The 22,536-nt window shown below is 40.0% G+C and overlaps 3 protein-coding genes and 1 long non-coding RNA gene across 5 annotated transcripts; 3 read left to right on the top strand and 1 right to left on the bottom strand.

The window, feature by feature from the left end:
- The first annotated feature begins 105 nt into the window (after nt 1–105).
- Nucleotides 106–6,543, top strand: il17rb (interleukin 17 receptor B). Its single transcript, XM_084916622.1, is given in 11 exon segments — nt 106–255; nt 373–397; nt 2,158–2,274; nt 2,599–2,705; nt 2,829–2,964; nt 3,109–3,144; nt 3,345–3,374; nt 3,462–3,545; nt 3,956–4,221; nt 4,422–4,799; nt 4,801–6,543. Coding segments are annotated over 11 exon segments (1,320 nt in total). The 5' UTR covers nt 106–153; the 3' UTR covers nt 4,840–6,543.
- Nucleotides 6,544–6,640: 97 nt separating this feature from the next.
- Nucleotides 6,641–10,009, top strand: LOC146364052 (uncharacterized). The gene is made up of 2 exons (XR_014798870.1): nt 6,641–7,384; nt 7,649–10,009. It is a non-coding gene; the product is annotated as an uncharacterized LOC146364052 (long non-coding RNA).
- A 656-nt stretch (nt 10,010–10,665) lies between these two features.
- actr8 (actin related protein 8) lies at nt 10,666–15,341 on the top strand. The gene is made up of 13 exons (XM_084917024.1): nt 10,666–10,952; nt 11,599–11,769; nt 11,879–11,989; nt 12,219–12,323; nt 12,449–12,622; nt 12,845–12,938; nt 13,019–13,151; nt 13,383–13,536; nt 13,694–13,789; nt 13,863–14,003; nt 14,100–14,409; nt 14,517–14,680; nt 14,808–15,341. The coding sequence occupies exons 1-13, from the start codon at nt 10,818–10,820 to the stop codon at nt 14,949–14,951; spliced, it is 1,932 nt and encodes a 643-aa protein (XP_084773150.1). The 5' UTR covers nt 10,666–10,817; the 3' UTR covers nt 14,952–15,341.
- A 272-nt stretch (nt 15,342–15,613) lies between these two features.
- On the bottom strand, nt 15,614–22,089 carry selenok (selenoprotein K). 2 transcript variants are annotated; one of them, XM_084917025.1, is made up of 5 exons: nt 21,980–22,089; nt 21,409–21,499; nt 20,949–21,023; nt 20,493–20,588; nt 15,614–15,943 (listed from the first exon to the last, which is right to left on the bottom strand). In XM_084917025.1, the coding sequence occupies exons 1-5, from the start codon at nt 21,996–21,998 to the stop codon at nt 15,940–15,942; spliced, it is 285 nt and encodes a 94-aa protein (XP_084773151.1). In that variant the 5' UTR covers nt 21,999–22,089; the 3' UTR covers nt 15,614–15,939. The 2 variants fall into 2 exon arrangements, with proteins under 2 accessions (XP_084773151.1, XP_084773152.1); XM_084917026.1 differs by lacking the exon at nt 15,614–15,943 and having other exon boundaries at nt 20,489–20,588.
- Between the last annotated feature and the right edge of the window lie 447 nt (nt 22,090–22,536).

Genomic DNA, 22,536 nt, shown 5'->3' on the forward strand with positions numbered 1-22,536 from the left:
GAAAAGAGGACGTGAAGCAGCAGACCTACCTCAACAGGCAACAAGTAAAACGGTCAGCGCGGTGGGCGGGGCTTATCGTCGTATTGAAATAACGGAATTCAGAGCGTCAGCACTACAGTGCTCCTGTAGGTAGTTAAACATTTACCCAGCTTTATGATCGTTTATTTCTGTAACTTTTACTGGTGTTTTATTATGTGGGGAGTCACGCTGTTTTTTCTGTTTTGTGTCGCCGCCCAGGTGACATCACATAACATTGTAAGTGACCCACATTTTTTTAAGTAATCCTTTATTATTTATTTATGTATTTATTTATTTTAATTCAAACTTCAAAGCGATCTTACACGCTCATTTATTTGTGCTGTTGCTTTTCAGGAAGTGAAATGTGAAGAATATCATGGTAAGCCTATTTCGTGTCTATTAGCGCTAGATGGAAACTATAATCTACCAATATGTTATGTTCAAACTATTTCAGGTCGACTATGAGCACCCTTGTGTTCCAAAGTAATCTGGTTCTTGCCAGGTTCTAAAATGTGCTAAATACTCCCTCAGATGAACAGCAACGCGTAGAATATAAAGATCTTTGTCAAGATATAGAGTACAGTGAAATTCGGTTTGGCTGTCTCTTAAGATTAAAAACAATACATAAATAGAATTAATAAAAAATAAGTAAGTAAAGATACAAAATAGCCTGGCAGCACCAGCAGAGGCGAAAAACAACAGCACTGTACATCATTTTACAATTAAAATGCCCTCAGCCCAGACTGTGTTTGTATCTGAGTATTTCTGTGCCATGTTTACAGTCAAGTGTGTAGAGAGGTGGAAGCCACTGCTCCAGGACAAAAACTCTTCCTCAGTCTGTTACTTCTTGTTTTTATTCTTCTGAACCGTTTGACAGATGGCAGCTGTGCAAACCCAGAATATTCTGGATGTGTACTCTTGAAGAAGTTCAGTAGCTTGAGATATTACACAGTGTCATTATTTAGTTAACAAAAACTACGGTAAGATGCAGAAGGAGTGTGTGAAAGCACACCTCAAGACTTAATTACTTTGGCACTCGTAGACTGCAAACTATGACTTCATCAGTCTCTCACACTGTGGAGGATCATTGTTGAGAAATTTAGTTATGCTCTTTGTGAAGGCATTGCTTCACTTCATTGAGGTTTGTGGGGCTTGATGAAACTTCCACTCCTAAAAGATGTTAACTGTCTTTCCACGTGTGAATAATATTCCTCACTATAGATTGATTATATGTTAACAGCCTTATATCTCATCCCAGACTGATGGTCATCAGAATGTCCTTTGTCTCCTTGGAGGTGTATTAGCCTTCAGATTTGTAACAAATTTCTCTGAGTATTGCATGGTTTGACTGTTCGATGAATCTGCTGGCGTATTTATTAACTGCAAGTTGGGGCATGTAGAGTCTGAAATGTAGCTCCAGGGCTGTTTGCGGTTTCTGTGAACATTGCAGATTGCAACTTTTGTATTAACACACATCTGAACTTCCTAGACCAGCAAACTCACAAAACTTTGTGATCATTAGCAAATCAGGTGGATTTGATTAGCAGAAACTGGCTGCTGCTTTTCACTTTTAATCCCTTTGGAAGCAGTAAGGGTGTTTTTCACACACTGCTTTTGCCTTTTGATATGTTTTTGTTAAATAAGTATGTCATGTGTTGTTCATGTGAGGTTGTATTATTTTAAGATCTACTAACAGCCAGCAGATTATTTTTAATATTTGCTGATATGTTAATACGTTATAATTTAAAGAGGGTGAACTTTCTTTTTTGCAATTGACTCTAAAGCTACTAGTGGTCATATTTTTACTACTTTTCTACACTTTTTTAAAAACATTTTTTATCACTGACAGACACATGAAAGGAAAATTACAATAACAAATGCATATGAAGTAAGAATTTAAGATAAAAAAAAATGCATTACATATTTTGTGAGTTATCAAATATGGTAATAGCCATGCTCATTTGAGATCTTCAGATTTCATTATACTGTGTTTGTTTTTATCTTTTTTGCAACAAAAACTGTTACAGAAGCTGCAAAATATATTTCAGCTGCCAAATCAACACTGACGATCTCTTTAAATATCCAAAAACACAATCCGTCTGCGGGGACAGTGAGCACCGCTGTTGTTTCTCATTTCAGGTTTTCCCCCAGGACACGACACCTTGGTTCCATCTCTAGTGGCAGGCTTGAAATTGAAGACGGTGCCAGTAGGCGAAAGAGTCATGCTCAACATAAGCTGGGCGATCAGCATTGATGGTTGGAGACCACATTTTGTGTGTTTTTTATATAGCACTTGGTATTGCTGATGTTATGACAGATTTAATGTTGCCATTTACTAAACAATCATACATCTGCAGAGCAGACAGTAGGTCTTTGTTGCACATGTTTTATTTGCTGATGGTGGTGAAACATTAAGGACATTGAGATGATATCCAGCAAAAGATGTTGAAGATTTTTCCTTTTCTTTCATGCATTTTATACAGTGTGTACTTAGTGTGTCAGGATCCTTGTCATGGACACTCACTGGTTAATATCTAAAGGCAGACTAATTTATTTCAGTCTGTTATTTTCTCTCTGCAGCTAGTACTAAATATTTGACAGCCACTCGCATCAGAACAGAAAGACAAGACTACCATTGTAATTACAACCCACCTTTGGCCAATGCAAGCTTGGATCAATTAGGACAGGTATCAGTCTTAACCTTAGTAGTACTGATCATATCTTTTGGTCTTATTTCCTACATAGGGAAAAAGGTCTGTGATGCTGTTAATTGTTTTTCCCCCTTTTTTTCTTTTTGTTCTGAAACCTAGATATGGTTTCATTATGCTGTAAACCCTACCTATGGCCACAATATAATACAAGTTGCAAATCTCCCTTTCCCTCCACCGGTGGATGGCAATTTCCTTTATATCACGGAATCTATTTATATTCCTAAACCACCAAAAAGTAAGTGTTTTTTTTTTTTTTTTTAATTTGTCTTTTTTTCAAAATAAATTTTTGTAAAACCTATTAGAGCCAAAACTTTTGACGGGCACAATATACTTAGGAGATATAAATGGTAAAACTATTAACATTTTCTCTGTTTTATAGCAACGGTTACACCAACTTCTCCTTATGTAACTACAGGTGAGCAATACTGTTCAGTATAGTTCAGCTAATAATTTCAGTTAGTCTGCAAAGATAAGTACATATAGAAAATCCCAGTCTCCCAGTACTGCAAGGGAATATATCAAACCACATGCATGAAGTGCACTGTATGATTTTAAATACTTACTACACCAATTTACAATGCTGACTAATCTATCTTTTCTAATTATTTACTCCAGTTAAGGTCACTACTGGGCTAACTACTCCAGGTACGAGTCACAATTTCCTAAAGCACCTGTACTGAATCAATAAAATCTGAATAAATGTGTTTCTTCTGTATGTGCCCGCTTTTGCAGCTCCGAGATTAATCGTCAGATTTGCCATCATCTTTACCGGAGGAGTGGTCATCCTCATTATCTTGAGTTCATTCTGCATAATGTGTAAATATAAACATTTTTGGGTTTTTTTTTGGAAGATGCACCTGAATTATTAATGATGAATAGGAAAAATATATGCTCAACCAAACGCACGTTTACTTTGTGTGTGCACAACGTGATTTACTTGAATGCTGAATTGTATTTAGCAAAAAGGCTCCCTGCTACAGGATGGCCTTACCTGCAAGCCTTTTGAGCTATGTTTGGAGTCACTTGGAAATAAATGCTTTAAACATCTTACCTTAAAATGCTTTCCAAAGCACAGAAACTCTGCTTCACCATCCTAGGTTTACAAGTTGTATACAAGAAGTAGTCAAAGCTGGGGGTTCCCCTTCTAGACACAGTATAACGTTTAACACTGCTGGCTGGTGCTGAAGCTGACTAACTCTCCTTTCCATTGTTTTCTTATTACCCAGATAAAAATAGGAATGTTAAAGCTGGCAAATTACTGGACTACCAGAACATTCCTGTGGTGCCTCCTCATGTCCTTTTGGTGTACCCTGCTGTAAATTCAGCATTCCAGCGTGCTGTTGTGGCACTTGCAGAGTTCCTGCAGTTGCATGGCGGCTGCAAGGTTGCAATTGACATTTGGCAGCAAGAAAAGATTGCACAGAAGGGGCCGATGCGCTGGCTGGCTGAGGAAGCTAAGTCTGCAAACCAAGTCCTTATTGTCAGTCCACAGGTACAGTCTTTATGAAATCATCATTCTTAGTCATTGTCATATTTATTGATATGTGTTCAATGTCACACGATTACCTGGACTCTTGCATCTTTAAGTCAAGAAACAAAATAAGGATGTGATAGAACTTATAGGTGCAGTATGTCTAAATGTCTAAATATACTACTGTGTTGTATCAAAATTATTTCTCGCTCTCTTCACAGCCCAGCCACTGTCCTCCTGACCCCAGCATGTCAGAATCCTCCATCCCAGCTGCAGCTCATGACCTTTACCCTCTGATTCTTAACATGGTGGCAAGCAACGCAAAGAACCCCAGTGAGCTGTCCAAGTTCTGGGTGGTGCAGCTGGGTGAGCAGAAGGACAAGAGTTCTTGTATGTTGCCCCTGGAACTGAGGGTCTGCAAAACTTTTTGTCTGATGAAGGATTTGAAAAAACTTTACAAGGGTCTTCACACTTGCGAGCAGATTGACAAGAAGATAATGAGTCTGATTTGTAAACGGGGCGTTTCCTACAGTGAGAACAGCACATTGACATTGAGGGAAAGTGTAGAAACACTAAGGGGGCATCAGGTTAACATTTCCAAAGAAGTCACCATTAAATTCTGTGATCACCACAATTTGAATATTTGTCATGATAATGTTTTGACTGCTTGATCAAGATGGGTCTGAACAGGTGCTGATGATTTTACTAATGATACTGTTTGCAGAATGTATTCATGTGTTTGTTTGTATAAATATGATGAAAGCATATATTTGGAACTGCGCCTAAATGTTTAATACGCACAAAGAAAGAAAGAGAAAACAGATAATTCTCTATCAAAGAGTAAAGGAGGCCATCTGTGTCCACTGCACCACTGGCTTTCTACAGTGCAGTCCTGAGATCCAGGCACATTTAGTCCCCACTCTGGTCTCGCCTCAGGTGACCTCAGTAGGTCACATGATAGGGTGGGCCAAGGTCTCATAGTGGTTTCACCTTTAAATCCCCAGTGATGGCGACCCAAACCTGGGACTCTCCACGTTTTGTTTTTAGAACTAAATAAGCCTCTTGGATGAGAAGTTAAAAGTCTTCACAAACTCAAAGAAGTCAACTTGCTTTCTTTTTTCAAGCTCCTAAAAATATCCTAACCTGGATGTCCAGGAATGTATATATTTGTATGTATCTCAATTAAAGAGAAGCACTAGTATGAACCATTATGCATGCTCCTGGATAAGCTGCCCATCCATCCATGGTCGCATGGAGGCTGGAGCTCGCTAGATAAGCTGTATGTTTCCTTAATCTAGTGTGTTTTATTCAAATAAAAATTGAAAGCAGATGATTGGCTGTGGACTGTTGTCTTCCGGATAAAAGGATTCTGGGCTCAAACTCAACCCTGTCAAACAAGGTTTTTTTTTTTGTTATGAGCACATTGCATAGATGGTATCCTGAAAATTGTTTGCAGATGTGTGTTTTTGTCTCTCTACAAATTCTAGCCATGTGATATGCAGTTCTCCATATGTACATTAGTGGGAGATATGTACTTTACTAGGCAGTGGTTTATCTACTGGCCCTCCATCCAAAAACATAAGCAACAGCAGAATATACAACATTATGCAGATAAAGTGCATCCATAAGTGCACAGGCCAAGTCATTTGGTGGTTAAAATAGCCATTTATGATAGACACATTTTTCATTTTCTGGAAATAAATTAATTAACTGTTACTACTAGCCCAAGTGCCCCTTAGTAGCAAATGAACACAGTTTATAAAGCACAGAGTACCAGGGTACTGCTGCTGACAGAGACAGTAGGAGACTCTTCACATCCCTAATGGAGCCCTGCCTGACTCTAACACTGTTTAGAAATGTAACGGGGCTGGGTGCTGGTTCTAGCTGCTAGCACGTTACCTTCAACATGTCATATGATCAGGCCCATGCACACTTGGAGGATCAGGTCTCCATTTCACTGCAGTATACCTCCATATTTTATCATGCATCAGTGCTGAACATTTAAGAGTGAATGTAATTGTGTAAGCACAAACACTTCTAAAAAAGGTTTCCTTAACAACACAAAATTCTGTGCAAACAGCAAGATTGAAAAATCCAGGTGGCCAACCCATGTCTCTCTCTAACAGACCAGAGGACTCCTTACATTGCATCACATGGTTAATTTGCTTTGCTGTTTTCCCAACAGAATAACAACTAAAAGACTCAGGCTGTGGAAAGACAAATAGAGAAACTAATCCAATAACTAAAAGGGAAAGGAAATGCAGTGAGGAAATGGAATTGTAAAGGAGGAGTAGGAAAAAAATCTGTGTTCTAATATTAGCTTTTAACACATATTTTTCCCGTTTTAAATTGCATTTTAAAAATATTTAGATTTTTTTTTAATTACTGTATTTAGAATAAAATACTTGTAGAGTTACTGTTAATGCAGAAACATCACACCTATATCCATGGCACTCTCTATGAACTTGATCTTGTCAATTTTGAAACCTTTGTTTACATTCTTGACAACAAATGATGAAATTCCAGTGTTGTGACCATAAATATTGTTTTGTCATGGTGGACATATTCCATCTTGGTTTCATAGTGTTACACAATCATGAAGTGTATCTACAAATGTTTTTTGTGATCTCAAAGATGTATACTCTTTGCAAGGAAATATCAAAACCGTGTTGTGGGGAGTCTGGGGACTGAGGACAGGAGGGAGCAGCGAGGTACAAATAACTGGACTCTTGTCCTGCTTCATTCCCCTGACTCTGCTCTGCTGGTATCTTAATTGCAGTCTAATTTCCTAATAGTTTCTTTCTCAATCTCTGTACTCTAATAAATCACGTTCACTTCTTTCAAATTATCGCCCCATGTGTGATATATATGCAGTATTTGCTTTTATTTATTACTGGACTCCTGAGTTCTGTCTATCATTAATTATGTTCAGCTTCTTAGTTTGGTTGCTATTTAATTTCTCTCCTTCGTGTATGCCTTTGTATTTATTTATAGCTGCCTGTAATTATTGATTACATTTGATCTTACCAGTGATAACGTCATGTCCAATTTACATTCTTTAGCCTTCCCCTACTTTAAGCAGCTGTTGAGCCATTGTCGTGGTGCTTTATTCTGAAAATCAATTGGCGGAACTAGCTCCGTGCTTGCAAGTAAAACAAACATAAGCTCATCCTACAGTGACAGAGTAAGTACAATGTTCGTTGTAATTATAGTCAGTAAGGACGCAAACGTCTTTCACTTTTCAGGGGATTAAAGTGAAGACAGTGCTGTGAGTACGCTCGTATGAGCTTCATTTAACAGATTTTGAATGATGCCTTTGTGTCCGTCGTTCTGCATAGCTCCTTATTCACTAATGCTTCAGGTACTGTGGGCTCCATACATTTATTGTAAATAAACTTAACTGTGTTTTTCTTTCATTTTCTCTAACTGCTTTCTCCATTCTTTTAAGGACCAACGAGGGCACTACATTTAACGTCTTGTCAGCTGCTGATTGATGGCCTAGAAGCAGTAAACATGGGCAAGCGTAAGGACTTTGACAAGGGACACATTGTGATGGCTAGACGACTGGGTCAGAGCATCTCCAAAACTGCGGCTCTTGTGGGGTGTTCCCGGTCTGCAGTGGTCAGTATCTATCAAAAGTGGTCCAAGGAGGGAACAGTGGTGAACCATCGACAGGGTCATGGGCGACCGAGGCTGATTGATGCATGTGGGCAGCAAAGGCTGGCCCATGTGGTGCAATCCAACACACGAGCTACTGTAGCTCAGATTGCTGAACATTTTAATGCTGGTTCTGATAGAAAGGTGTCAGAATACACAGTGCATCGCAGTTTGTTGCGTATGGGACTCTGATGCTTTGAGCAATGTTCTGCTGGGAAACCTTGGGTCCTGCCATCCATTTGGTGTTACTTTGCCACGTACCCCCTACCTGAGCATTGTTGCAGACCATTTAGACCTTTTCATGGAAACAGTATGCCGTGATGGCTGTGGCCTCTTTCAGCAGGATACTATGCCCTAGCACAAAAATGGTTCTGTGAGACATGCACTGCAAACAAGTCCAATCCATGGAGGCTTCACCTTGCAACTTACAGGACTTAAAGAATCTGTTACTAACACATTGGTGCCAGATAACACAGCACACCTTCAGGGGGTCTAGTGGAATCCATGCCTCAGTGGGTGAGGTGTGTTTTGGCAGTACAAGGGGGACTCAACTTAGACAAATGGTCATAATTTTATGACAAATCAAAGCTTACTGGAAAGGACAGACAGACTCTAGACCCGAGTACACTGCCTGTAAGAGAAGCTCAGAGCTGAACAGACACCTCTCTCACACAGTGTCTGTAAAGGTATCTTTACAGATATTGGTATCTTTCGAGGAGCAGCCAATCAGAAAGCAGATCTAGAAACTGATTCCCCAAAGTTTGTGCCAAGGTACAACAAAGAAGAAGCTGAACCCCAAATCTGAATGTGAAAAAGATCACTACTCCCAAAGGTTTCATGACAGGAATAAAGAACCTGAACCTCAGACTAGTTAAAAGGAATTACCTCATCTAATGGTACATTTCAACAATTTTTTCATATGTCCAGATTGGTTCAATAGTAATACTCACAGTAATGATTTAATTCCTTCATTCCTATCCCAAGCCATTTTTTATGAGTTCAAAAACCAACATGGAACTTGTGGAAATTATTACAAAATAAACACTTGTTCTTCTGCATTAATGTGTCTGTATAAAAGCCTCCATTAACCTTCTGAAATATTCCACAAGATGTTGAGCTTCTTCACAGAGCTGATGGTGGTCACTGGAGACTATTCTATTTTCTGAACCATTTATTCAATTCATGGTCGCGGTACTGAAAAATATATATTTTATTATCGGAGTATTAAAGGTTTTTTAGGGAAGTGCTGTTTATTTAGGGCTTATGCTATTTAGCTCAGAAGCAGTTACCTATCTTACTATGTATCTCCCACCCTCTAGAGCAGGGTTGTTAAACTCATGTTACCACGTGGGCCACAAACAACCCACTTTGACCAACAGTAGGTCTGACCAGTGAAACTCCCATTTCTGACAATGCAAAAGACTCTGCCTGCACATTTATTCCCTGAGATATCTTAATAGGAGAAAAAGAATTGTAGTTTGAACAGTACATCTAGGTTTTTCCACATAATAAAGAAATGCAGCTGTAGGAAAGAATTTCTGGTACCTCATTCTCCAGACTGTCCTGTAATTACAGGAAAGGTTTTTGAATTCACAGAAAATTTTCTTTAAAAAAACAAACAAACCAAAACATTTAGTCTCATTGTGAAAAGAAAATTCTATAGTAAACAGTGAAAACGGGAACCTTTCTGTCTTTTAATTGTTTATTTATTACTTAATTACTTTGCTGAAGTCTGAATGGTGATGGGGGAGGTCCTTATTAGTAGGAAAAGCTGTAAAATAAGAGTGAAAGAGTTCCTCCTTCATTTGTTCCACAGCCATCCAGTGGGCCAAATTAGAGTCTTTACAAGGTTATTTCTGGCCCCCAGCTCGTATGTTTGACTACCCATTTTTAGGATTAGGGGTATCGGCTCTAAAAAACCTCTGGTGACTTCTGATAAGTAACAACTTCTGTGAACTCAGGTACTAAATACTCTATGCTTTACATCAAGAGAAGTGCAGGATCTGGCTTGCCAAGAGATTTATTATTTAACCAGTTTTGCTAATGGAATTTTCAGTTACCCAGGTTCAATAACACTGTTTTAATCAAATGGTCAAACAGGAAAACTAATATATTTCTCTTAAATAAAAATAATCAATGCAAAGTACCTTAATTACTGAACATGTATTTGTTTTGTTTACTGTCACATCACTCCTAGAGGCCCCATACTAACCCAGGAAAATAATATATATAAACTGGCCACATCATGTGAAAATATTATATAAAAATCCCAAATCCCATGTCTGATGTTGCCTTTACATGTTAGACAGGCATCTTCCTTATCTGTTTTTAAATCACGTCTTAAAAAATATCTATTTACCTTGGCTTTCAGCAGAGCAGGACTTGATGTCTCTTAATATGTTTCTTATTAATTATATCATGTTTAATTTTAAGATATTGGATATGTAATTTAAACTGTTTTCTCTTTGTTTTATATTTGTAGCACTTCGGCTATGCTATGCTATGTTGAAATGTTTTTCTATCACCAGCGCAGGGTGATGGAGCTGTAGCTCCTTTTTGTTTCTTCTTCTTCTACAAGTTTAAATAAAGTTTATGAAGAAAGAAATTGCCACGTCTTGTAAAACGATCTAAAACAACACCCTGTACCATCGGAAAAACTATTATCGCCAGTCGTTAACGCTTCACACCACAAACAATGGAATATTATGTCTTCTAAAAAATATAAAAACGAAAATAAAATGTATTAAAAATGAACGAACGAACAAACAAAAATGCGGAGACGCACAGAGAAATCTTTGGACAAATAGAAATCGAAATGTTGCACCACGTGACCAAACACGGAAGTAAGAGGGAAGGCAACGGTGTTAGCTTGTGCTTCAATTTTGAACCATCTCGCTGGGACTAGAAGACCGTAACTTTGTCATTTCTAAGTATTTAGTGGATTAAGTGGAAAGGAGACCATGACCCAGGCGGAGAAAGAGCAGGATAACGGGAAGGACAAAGAAAAGGAGCGAGACAGGGAGAAAGAGAAGGAGCAGCAGCGCGGGGTGAAAAGACCCATCGCTCCTCCGGCGATACCAGAGCCTCCTCAAGAGGTGAGACGGAAAATGAAGTACCCAGCTGTTGTATACACGAACTATAGCCGTATATAATGCCAGAAATCTATAATGTAGCATTTGCATTTTTCATGAACATTTTGTTCTCACTTGACACATGCTAAACTATTGTGATGGTGCGTTTACTATCGTATTAGTACACTGTTTTAGTAGTACACTGTTGCTAAATGGGTCTATAACATGCTACATGTGGCAACAAGGTTTAAAGCTCAGAGCCCTTCCGATTTAAGCTCCTCTTTAAAGGTTCAGGAGCTTAGATGTGGTAGATGTGGAAACTAGGTTTAACAGTCAGTATCTTTGTTTGGGGTTAAGACTAGCTGCAAGCATGACGGGTTTTGGGCTCTTTTTAAAGGCTTAAACCTAATGATACAGCATGTAGTGTTTTAGTTTTTGTGCTGGCATTAATGCACGTCTAACATTATGCCAACAGCTCCAGTGTGGTATGGAAGATATAGACTATCCTGCACATAGCTCTGACCTCACCAGAGCCCTTGGATGGAAACAAATCCATGCAGCCAGTTTCCAAAAACTAGTGGCCAGTCTTTCCATAAGAGTAGAGGCCGCGCAGGTGTCCACAGTTGCTCTTTTGTTGGGTGAAACTTGAAATTTCTATTCTTTTTCACAGCAAATACAGAGCAATTTTGTAGTTGTCATCCACCCTGGATCGAGGACGCTCCGCATTGGCCGAGCAACGGACACCCTTCCAGTGACGGTCCCACATGTAATAGCACGCAGGCACAAGCAAAGTGGCCAGCCCCGCTATGAAGATGCATGGCTGTTGAGAGAAGGTCTAAATGTATGTGACTCAAAACCAGGTGCACCCATAATACAACTTCACTGTTGTCAAATTAAATGGTGTCATTTTTAAGTGTTTATCCTTATTGTTTTGTCTTAATATCCAACAGAAACCAGAAAGCAACGAGCAGAGGCAGAATGGCCTTAAAATGGTTGATCAGGCTATATGGTCCAAGAAGATGTCAAACGGAGTGCGGAGGACTCCTGTGTCTGCTGATCAGGTATGGTTATAAAAGAGAAATTAGGGAAGAAAGCAACACAATGCAGTGTGATTCTCTTCTATCTTATACAATAAAGAAATAAAGACCTTAAGGTCCTATAGCAACTTAGTAAGGTTTGAATAGCTGATATACAATATAGAAAATAACTCTTTTCATTAATTGATTATGATGTTAATCCATAAAAGTATTTTCTTATAGCAGTGGTTCAGTTTTGTGTGTTTGTTTTTAGGCCAGAGCGTATAACTGTCAGATCCGTCCTGCGGTTCTAGACAGCAGTTCCAGAGTGAAGTGGACAAACACAACCCACCATCCTCCTTATTTGGTTGGAGAGGAGGTCGGTGAATGTATTTGAGCAAACTCGTAACTTCTGTGAAATATGACTTGTTAAGCCATTTTCATTACCTAAAGCCTTGATTGATTAATTTTTACCCCCCCCCCCGCATTTCTGCTATTGCACAGGCTCTTTATGTGAATCCAACAGACTGTTACAACATCCACTGGCCTGTAGTCAGAGGTCAGCTCAATGTGCATGCTGGTCCTGGAGGCTCACTGACTGCTGTCCTGGCTGACCTTGAGACAATTTGGAGTCATGTGATTCAGAAGCATCTGGAGATCCCTCTCAAAGATTTAAAGGTAGGAGAAAACTTCTCAGTTCTATAGCAGGATGCAATAGTCTTGATAAATCCCTCATTTCTTAATATTAGTATAAAAAATAAGACCCTGTCTGTCTGTCTCTCTCTCTCTCTCTCTGCTTCTGTAATAGAGGCTTTCTACAGGCTTTGTGCTCCATAAACTTTCAAACAGATGATCATCCACATTAATCATCAGTTGCTCATTTCGCATTATTTCTTTTAGTATTACAGATGTATCCTGTTGGTCCCTGACATCTACAACAGACAGCACATCAAAGAGGTTGTGAACATGCTGCTGCTCAATATAGGGTTCTCAGGTATTACACAATCTTCACACGTAACTAAGTGGAAATTTCTTTGTTTCCATCAACTTACTTCCTGGTCTTTTTGTGTGTAGCTATCATTGTGCACCAGGAGTCGGTGTGTGCTACTTTTGGCAGTGGGTTGAGTAGCGCTTGTGTCGTGGATGTAGGCGACCAGAAGACCAGTATCTGTTGTGTGGAGGACGGAGTGTCACATCGAAACTCCAGGTGGGGCTCAAAACTCACGTTTATGTTTGATTAAATTAAATACATTTAATATTAAACATTATTTCATATGAAATGTATTTAATATTTAATTATTTGACCCGGTTGTCACAGACAACAAACACAGAACAGTGAATATTTAATTTTAAAACTCATGTTAGTTTCACTTCCTGCTTTTATTGCATTATTTAGCAAATGTCTTACATGGTATCTTGTATTTGTGGGACTTTGCAGGTTGTGTTTAGCATACGGTGGCTCAGATGTGACCCGCGCTTTCTTCTGGCTCCTGCAGAGGGCAGGATTTCCCTATAGAGATTGTCAGCTGTCTAACAGACTAGACTGTCAGCTCCTGCAGCATCTGAAAGAGACCTTCTGCCATCTAGATCAAGTGTGTGTTAGTTAGGGTGGGAGGGTGTTAGTGTCTGTGCATTACAATGATTTGTTAGCATCTTTGAGTATTTAGCCATACTCACTTCTAAATAATCGATGGAGCAATTTTAAGTACATATTAACTACAAAATCTTTTTTCTGTTTTCTCTTAACAGGACATATCAGGGCTACAAGATCATGAATTTCAGACACGTTTTCCAGAGGCCCCGGCTCTTCTGTACCAGGTTCGACTTGGGGATGAGAAACTACAGGTAATTATATCACAAGGTAAAGACGATGCTGTTTTGATACTGGTGCTGAACTACTTTTCTGTCTTCTTTATAGGCACCCATGGGCCTTTTTTACCCGACGACGTTTGGGATTGTAGGTCAGAAGATGTCATCGCTTCAGTTCCGTTCCCAAGGTGACTCAGAGGACCCTCATGATGAACACTACCTCCTTGCTACACAGAGCAAACAGGACCAGGTAAAACACACACACACATACAGGTTTCGTAGACTGAAACCAATGAAACCAAATGGTTCTCAGCTATTTTTTTTACTTAATTATTTTCTCCAATAGTCCTCCAAATCAGCTGCAGACAGGAAAGCTATTTCCAGACCAAGTGGATGTTTGGAAGGGGAGATGAGCAGTCAGGGAGGGACTGGGGACCTGTCAGATCTACCCAGGAGCTGTGGGAGTGGTGGTGGTGGAGGAGGGATGCAGGGGGAAACAGAGCTTGGGGCTGCCCATGGAGAGTCCCTGATGGGAGCAGGAGAGGTGGAAGAGCCTGTGTCTGCCCATCTGTCCAGGAAGACGGCCATCATGAGCCAATTTGAGAGCAAAGCATTAGGATTAGATAAGGCAGTCCTGCATAGCATCGACTGCTGTGGTAAGTGATGAAGTTAATTTTTGTTTTTATATTCAAAGATCTAGCGATGAGAATAAAAACTTCCATGGGATATCCTGTTTGAGCCTCTGTACTCATGTCATTTACAGCATCAGATGAAACCAAACGAAAGATGTACAGCTCCATCCTGGTTGTGGGAGGGGGGCTCATGTTTCATGGAGTTCAGGAATTCCTTCTTCACCGCATCATCAACAAGATGCCACCGTCCTTCAGAAGGCTGGTAGACAATGTGGAAGTTGTCACACGTCCAAAGGTACCCCAAAATTACCTTAGTATATCTCAGAAAAGGTCACAGACCTGCATCTGTCTTCAAAAGACAGGTAACTTTATACTGCAGACTGATCCTGTAATGTATTTTATATGACACGTATGTGCTCTAGGACATGGATCCTCGGCTGATATCATGGAAAGGTGGAGCAGTGCTGGCATGTTTGGACACCACGCAAGAAATGTGGATCCACCAGAGGGAATGGCACCGCTTTGGTGTCCGAATGCTCCGTGAAAGAGCTGCCTTTGTGTGGTGAAAACAGGCTCTTCTTACTTGAAACGGTGACTCAAACTGTCCCGCTGTTCAGTGGACTGCAGAAGGATGAAATTGGCAAACTGTCGAGCACATTTCTGCAGTAAATAAAGGAAGAGTGAGAACTGTTTTTCCAGAAAAAAGATTTAATTCCTTAAATAAACTCTATACATAGTGTGACAGTAAATTCTGACAATTCTAGCACAGTCACCAGTGTGTTTTCAGTGTTTTTTCCTGGCTGTTTAAGACAATGCAGATATTTCTGTTACTTCTGAACAGTATTAAATAAGTTTGACAGTTTTATGTCATGTACTGCAGTTGTATCACAATGCTCTGAATGTTCATGAATGTCTGGAATTCTACATACAGTAAACCCATGATACCTGGTACAAGATATTTGGAATTGATTGATTAAGTGTACTCCTTGGAATTATATCATAGTCACACACAAGACTGATATAATCAAGTCTTAATCAACTTTTGCAATTAGAGTTTAAAAAAAAAAGACAATGTATACCTGTGCCATTACCAAATTATCCATTGATTTTAGATATCCTAACAATTAGTGCTGAGCCAAAGGTGTGATACTGCTATTATTACCGACCAACTCTTTGTGGAACCAAGCTGTGTCATTACCAAATGTGACAATAATAGCAGGAGACACACTCAGTGGTATTTTTTTTTTATTCAACAGAAGGATACAAAAAAATACATTAGCTGATGACTCCCAGGAATCATAACCCATATCTAAGAAACTGGTGATACTGCAAGTTGGAAAAGCCGACGCAGAAAATGAGGGAAGAAGTGATGTGGATAGCTGCGGTATCAGCCGTTCTGGCCCCTACATGTAGGAATTCCCAGAAAGGCGTCAAGAAACTGCTTGTGACAGTGACAGCTGATGAGGAAGGGCCTTAGCACTGTGACTTTATCATCTTTCCTTGGCTTCTAAGACACTGTGCAAGGCCCCACGCCTACACTGCATGTGTAGGCGTTTACCTAGAGAGAGGAGCGGATAATATAACAGTCAGGCAGTGTTTTCATATCACGACCATATATAATCAGCTTTAAAGTACAGATACTCTCAAGAACATCTGTGTTTCTTTGTTAGGCTAGGTCCCCCAAGGTAATAACCTAAATGCATTCATGAGTAATTTTAAAATGCATAAAAAAAAGGAGTTAATTGTTTACTCTTCAGCTATAAAAGGCTGAGGGCTACTTTCCAGTAGGGTGATGGTGTTGCCATAGGTCCATGTAGTAGGAGGCTGAAGAGCACTACTGGCCACCCCCCAGTATTTTTTGTTAATGATCAAGTGATCAGATCATGATAACCCTAACAGTTATTACACAAAAGTAGCACTTATCTAGAACTCAGTACAATTTAACCTTAGTAAAGAAATGCAAATAGATATAACACAAGAAAACTACAAAAACCTTTCCATCAATATGACTACTAGGGCTGCCAGAAACGATTATTTTGATAGTCGACTAGTCACCGATTATTTTTGCGATTAGTCGACTAATCAGATCATGCATCCATTGGACATAAAATGTACAGCTTATTGCACCAGCAGCATCTGCTCTTATATAACTATGATTAGCTTACAGCAGAAGTGTTTAAGGTATGTGCTAACTAAAAATAAAGTCAAGATGATAGTTTATTAAATTTTAATGACATGTGCAGATTGTTTCGGTGGAGTTTAATAAACTCAGCCGTCTGCTCCTTGCTATCTAAAATATAGGGTGGACCATTTATATGGATACACCGTAATAAAATGGGAATGGTTGGTGATATTAAAGTCCTGTTTGTGGCACATTAGTATATGTGAGGGGGCAAACTCCTCAAGATGGGTGGTGACCAGTGTTGGGTAAGTTACTTTAAATTAGTAACTTAGTTACATTACTAGTTACTTCTATCAAAAGTAACTCAGTTACTTCAAGTTACTCGGGGCGATCGTGGCTCAAGAATTGGGAGTTCGCCTTGTAATCGGAAGGTTGCCGGTTCGAGCCCCGGCTCGGACAGTCTCGGTCGTTGTGTCCTTGGGCAAGACACTTCACCTACCGCCAGTAGGGCCGATGGCACGATATGGCAGCCTCGCTTCTGTCAGTGCGCCCCAGGGCAGCTGTGGCTACAACTGTAGCTTGCCTCCACCAGTGTGTGAATGGGTGGATGACTGGGTGTGTAAAGCGCTTTGGGGTCCCTAGGCGGGACTAGTAAAAGCGCTATACAAATACAGGCCATTACCATTTACTCGTTACTTTCAAAGTAACTAGTTACTAGGGAAAGTAACTTTGGTTTTACTCAGAATTCTCTTGTTAATGTGTTGCTTCCGTAACTGGATACCCAGCAAGATTGACAGTCTTCTAGCTTGCTTACTTGCCACAAGTGCACTGTGCCACCTACCAATAGAAAGGAAAAAATAATGTGCATATTTCCACAAGAGAAATCCCACGCCTGGACTGTCGTTGACTGCCGCCATGATTCTAGCCTACATCACAGCGTCATGTGCGCTTTTTACATCCAACACGTAAACTGCAGTTGTGGTGCTTTCGATTGTACTCAGAAACTCGGAAATTCTGCCTTCCGAATAGGAAGATGTAGGTAACACCAGACTGCAAATGAGCTGCATACAGGGCTGGACTGGGACAAAAAAATCGGCCCGGGCATTTGGACTAGAGACCGGCCCACCATTACAGGAAAAATCATAAAGCCTTTGAATGAAAACAAACGCTGTTGTGACACAGTTTTGATGGTACATATGCATCAATCTATCAATCGTTTGTTATAAGATTCAAATAATTATTTTTTAAAAGCTAGACATTTTAAATGAGAATAAGAAAGAAAAGTACTTCTTTGTGCCCCCCTCTCCCTGTTAATGCCCTGCCTGCCCCCCTGGCAAAACTTTGCTAGACACGCCCCTGCACAGTTACCAGCTGTCAGCTACTTAGAAAAGGATACTGGTGTTATTTGTCTCTCAAAAACAGTTCATAACTTCCCTTCAACTCATTCACGTCACCTAAAAGGTAAACCTGTTTCTCCATCACCTGTTCAGCTCTGATGATTCAGTAAGGACATCTCCTGGTTTCATCTTCATGTTTCACTCTCACCACATATCCAAACTGATATCATGACCAGCAGCTTTTACAGCTGTGGCTCCAGCAAACATAAGCTGATACTAGAAAGAAATATTAAATAAATTCTAACAACAGCTGATCAAGCTTAAACGTGCTGCTGTTGTTTAGCGCTACCTCCGCTGGTTTCCTCTTTCTGGCGCAAAGTGGGCGATAAATAAACAAGAGAGAAAAGCCGATCAGCTGATCATTGATGGGAGAGAATGAGAGGAGAAGAGGCAGCTGTGCAGCAAAGACACGAAATAACTCCAGCTTTGTGTCTTTTTCATTGTAGCTGAAGTACAGGACAAACTGTGTTCCTTTTCACCTCAATACGAAACGCGTAATATTTTCTCTGAATACGGGACGATTCCGTTTTTTAGGGGACGGTTGGCAACTCTAATAATTAACCTTATGAATAAAATAAAGTTCAACATCATTAACATCATAGCACCCACCTAGCTGTATAGAAACTCCGTCATGCCAGCTAGCACGCAGTACGAAAAAGTCAGCACAACGAGAATAAACTCGGTTTATATCTGACCCAGATAGACTGCAGGTCATAACTTCTTACCTGAAGTTCAGTTCACCTGACACTTAGGCCGGCGGCCGCCTCGGCTCTCTGCTCCTCCTGCCTCCCCTTTCCCTCATCCACCTGTTGGCCTCCACCACCACAAAAAAAATAGTGCTTTGTTGTGTATCTGACGGACGAAAGCCAAACCAATGCCACACCACTGCAGTTGCAGCATTTTTACAAACCAATTCTGGTTCATCCGTTTCATTTAACGATCCGCTTTCACTCTCCTCATTCTCCGTCACCGCCATGCTTTTTCCACCATGTGCATATGAAAACAAAGGCACTGCGCATGCGCGTTTTACCCATATTCTATCACGATATTTCATTTTCTTATCGTTGCCCAACATTATACTGGTATAACCGTGAACGGTATGATATGGCCCAGCCCTAGGTGCCAGTTCCGATCATTTCTAGATGAACAGTTTCCTGGAAAGTGGATTGGTTGTCATGGGCCAGTTGAATGGCCCCCAAAGTCTCCCGATCTCACCCCCTTAGACTTTTATCTTTGGGGTCATCTAAAGGCAATTGTCTATGGTGTGAAGATACGAGATGTGCAGCACCTGAAACTACGGATACTGGATGCCTGTGCTGGCATTTCTCCTGCGGTGTTGCTATCAGTGTGTGAAGAGTGGGAGAAGAGGGTTGACAATCCAACACAATGGGCAGCACATTGAACACATTTTATAAGTGGTCACAAACTTGTAAATAACTCATGAAAGAATAAAGTTACGTTGAAACCAAGTACACCATTGTTTTTCTTGTGACATTACCAATAAGTTTGATGTGTCACATGGTCCTCTTCCTATTGAAAAAACAAAAGTTGTATCCAAGATGGCCGACTTCTAAATGGCCACCATGGTCACCACCTATCTTGAGGAGTTTGTCCCTCAGATATACTAATGTGCCACAAACAGGACTTTAATATCACCAACCATTCCCATTTTATTACGGTGTATCCATATAAATGGCCCACCCTGTATAACAGGACACCGGAGTATATTCTTGAGCATCTCAAACTTCTGATAATCAGTTGTCTGCTTGACGTTTATTCAGTTGTGTAAAAACTATAACTTTAATCTCAGCCAAACCGATTTACTCAGGAACAAATAAAATACTAAAAAAAGCCAAACAATATCACTTTTAAGTTATCTAAGTGACTTACATATCATCTTTAACCTAAGTAGCGAAAGACGGCGGTGGTTTTGAAAACGATTTACCGGGAGTCCGGTGTTCACACGGGCTCTAGTGAGCCTTGAACCCTGGCTAGCTATCGAGCTGGTGGGTAACAGACGTCTCCGAAAACGTCAGAGCGCCTTTGAAAATATGTGTCTTGATAAGCTGAGCAGATATTTGAAGTTTACACAGCTACATTCTTGCCTGAAAATATGTTAAACGTTTATTTTGTGAGCCAGAAAGAATAATAAGAGTAGTATTAAAACTAACTAGCTGCCGCCATTGTTGACAACTGAGCAGGGCCGCGCTATGAATTCTGGCACACAGATTCTTCTTCAGGGTTTAACGGCAGCTGGCATCCTTGTACATGCAGTGCTGTCATCTTCTGTTTCAGTCTGTTATTACACTCTTAAATCCTACTACTTATTCCTGCGCCTTTTGGGATCTTACAAAGCGTCAAACGACGCGTCAACTATTAAATTAGTCGTCGACAATTTTAATAGTCGACGTAGTCATGACTAGTCGACTAATCGTGGCAGCCCTAATGACTACACAAGCACATACACAGCAAACTGACATGCACATTTTGTTTCTGTGTCATTCATCCTTTGAAATTAATTTCACTTTACATATGAGCTGATACTAAAACGGAGTGTTTAATAAAAAAAGACAATAAAAAATTCTCACCTTCCTCATCCTCCTCCACCCATTGGTGGAGGACTGGGCCCTGCACCATGGTTTATTCTTCCCATCCTCCTTCTGCCACCAGGTGGACCTGGAGGACTGTATAACCAACAGTAGACAAGAATGTGAGGAACAAGTGGTATAAATTAGTGCTGTCAGCGTTAACGCGTTAAACAGCCCTAGCATAAATATAAATTAATTCAAGTGCTGAAATGAGCAACAGATTTGTTAAACTGCATTTGTCATTCTCTGGATTATGACAATTTTTTAGATACAACTGAAAAAGAAATAACATCACTTGCATCTTATTAGCTTTGTGTTACACATGACACACAATTCCTAATAAGCCAGCTTGCTCCTACATTGGATTATGTAATTTTCAGTGTTTAACATAAAGGGTAGTGTAGAATTGGTGTTCAGTGTGTGTATGACACAACTAATAGTGTTTCAGGGACTTACCCTCTGCCGTCAGTGAAGCGTGATGAAACAGAGCTTCCATTCTTTGACATGTCGGGGTGAAACATGGTTTTGAAACTGGTAAAAGAAAAAAAAAGAGTGGGGGCTTGTGCTTAATTCAGAATAAACCACAATGGAGGCTCTAAGAAAAGCCTCTTGCTTACTCACTATATTGTAAGTTTATTACACCACATTCCAATCAGTTTTACAGGCAACAGGTTAGCAGTATTAGAGAAACTGTAAGTCATCTATCTTTAGCGGAAGAAAGAGATTCTCAGCATCTTTTTAAGGTAGAAAAACAAATGTGAAAATACAACAGTAAATACAATCAAACAACTCTTAACGAACCTTAAATACAGGCAATGAGAATATTAATGATTATTCAAAAGGTCACTCATCCATTATGTTAAATAAAGGTGGCTATTTTGTTTTATTTATTTAATTTAATTCTCATTTGACTTACAAGAGGCCGATAAACTCCACTGCTCCCCAGAAAAGATCAACCAGTAAGGACAGGCGCCATGGAGACTGTGCCCTGCTATCCAGGACCTGGCCTGATGGAGAAACACAGAGGTGGGTCAGACAGCAGGGATCTGTGATGCTGTTCACATTGCAAGACGGGAATACATGTATAATAATCATCAGTGCACCAGCCAGTCGTTAACCCGGATTTACTCTTTAGCTGGCCTTCAGTACACAAAGGCTAACAGCTAATCAGGGCATAAACGAGTTGCAGCACATTTCAAAACAGTTTTAAAGAAAGATAAATTTCGTTCCACTATGAAGTTGAATCCCAAACGAAATCGCAGTCACATATCGCATTCTGGAAAAGCGACGAAGTTTTAAAACACCACCTAAGGTTCATCAGCTCAGCACTTCTTTCTGCTACGCAGATTCAACCAGGCTAGCTAACATCCTACATGGCTAAATGTAACCTAACACTTTTCACACATTCATGCGGTGGTTATGTTCTAAAATGTATAAAAACACCTAATAAATATCAAACAGACCGTTAAAGCAGGGAAACCACTCACCGTTGGACACGTACACCATCTTCCAGAAAGTAACAGCAGCACTGCCACAGCTGTGTTTACGGTTGGCTTCGCATTTCCGGGTCTGTTGCTGCGTTATGTGACACGCATGCGCACCACACACAACAGCTACAACCACCTTACCTTACACTCATTATAGAAAAATATTTCAACTTCTGACACATTAGGGTTTGTTTTATACAATATTTTTTATATACTCTGTCCAATACAGGGCCTCTGGGGGCAAAAAAAACCTACCCACAAAGTAACTTATTTTTTATATGATTAATAGATATATCTATGTATTACAAAGAAAGGGGAGTGTCTGACGTTGCTCAAGTTATTACTTCTTGGAACTCAATCTATGACTCACTCTCTAGAAGGTGGGAGGCCCCATGAGTAACTGCTGTTGTCTGTATATAATAGGGCCGTACAGCATTTCCCCAAAAGCTTCAATATTACAGTAATAGTAATAAAAATGAATTGCTTGTATGAACGTGTGTGAATGGGTGAAAAACATTACACATTTCCACTACCACGACCCTGAACTAAATAAGCAG

The sequence above is a fragment of the Perissodus microlepis genome, chromosome 20 (assembly GCF_051167445.1).
Source record: "Perissodus microlepis isolate ML-2025 ecotype Zambia chromosome 20, ASM5116744v1, whole genome shotgun sequence".
Lineage (NCBI taxonomy): Eukaryota > Metazoa > Chordata > Actinopteri > Cichliformes > Cichlidae > Perissodus > Perissodus microlepis.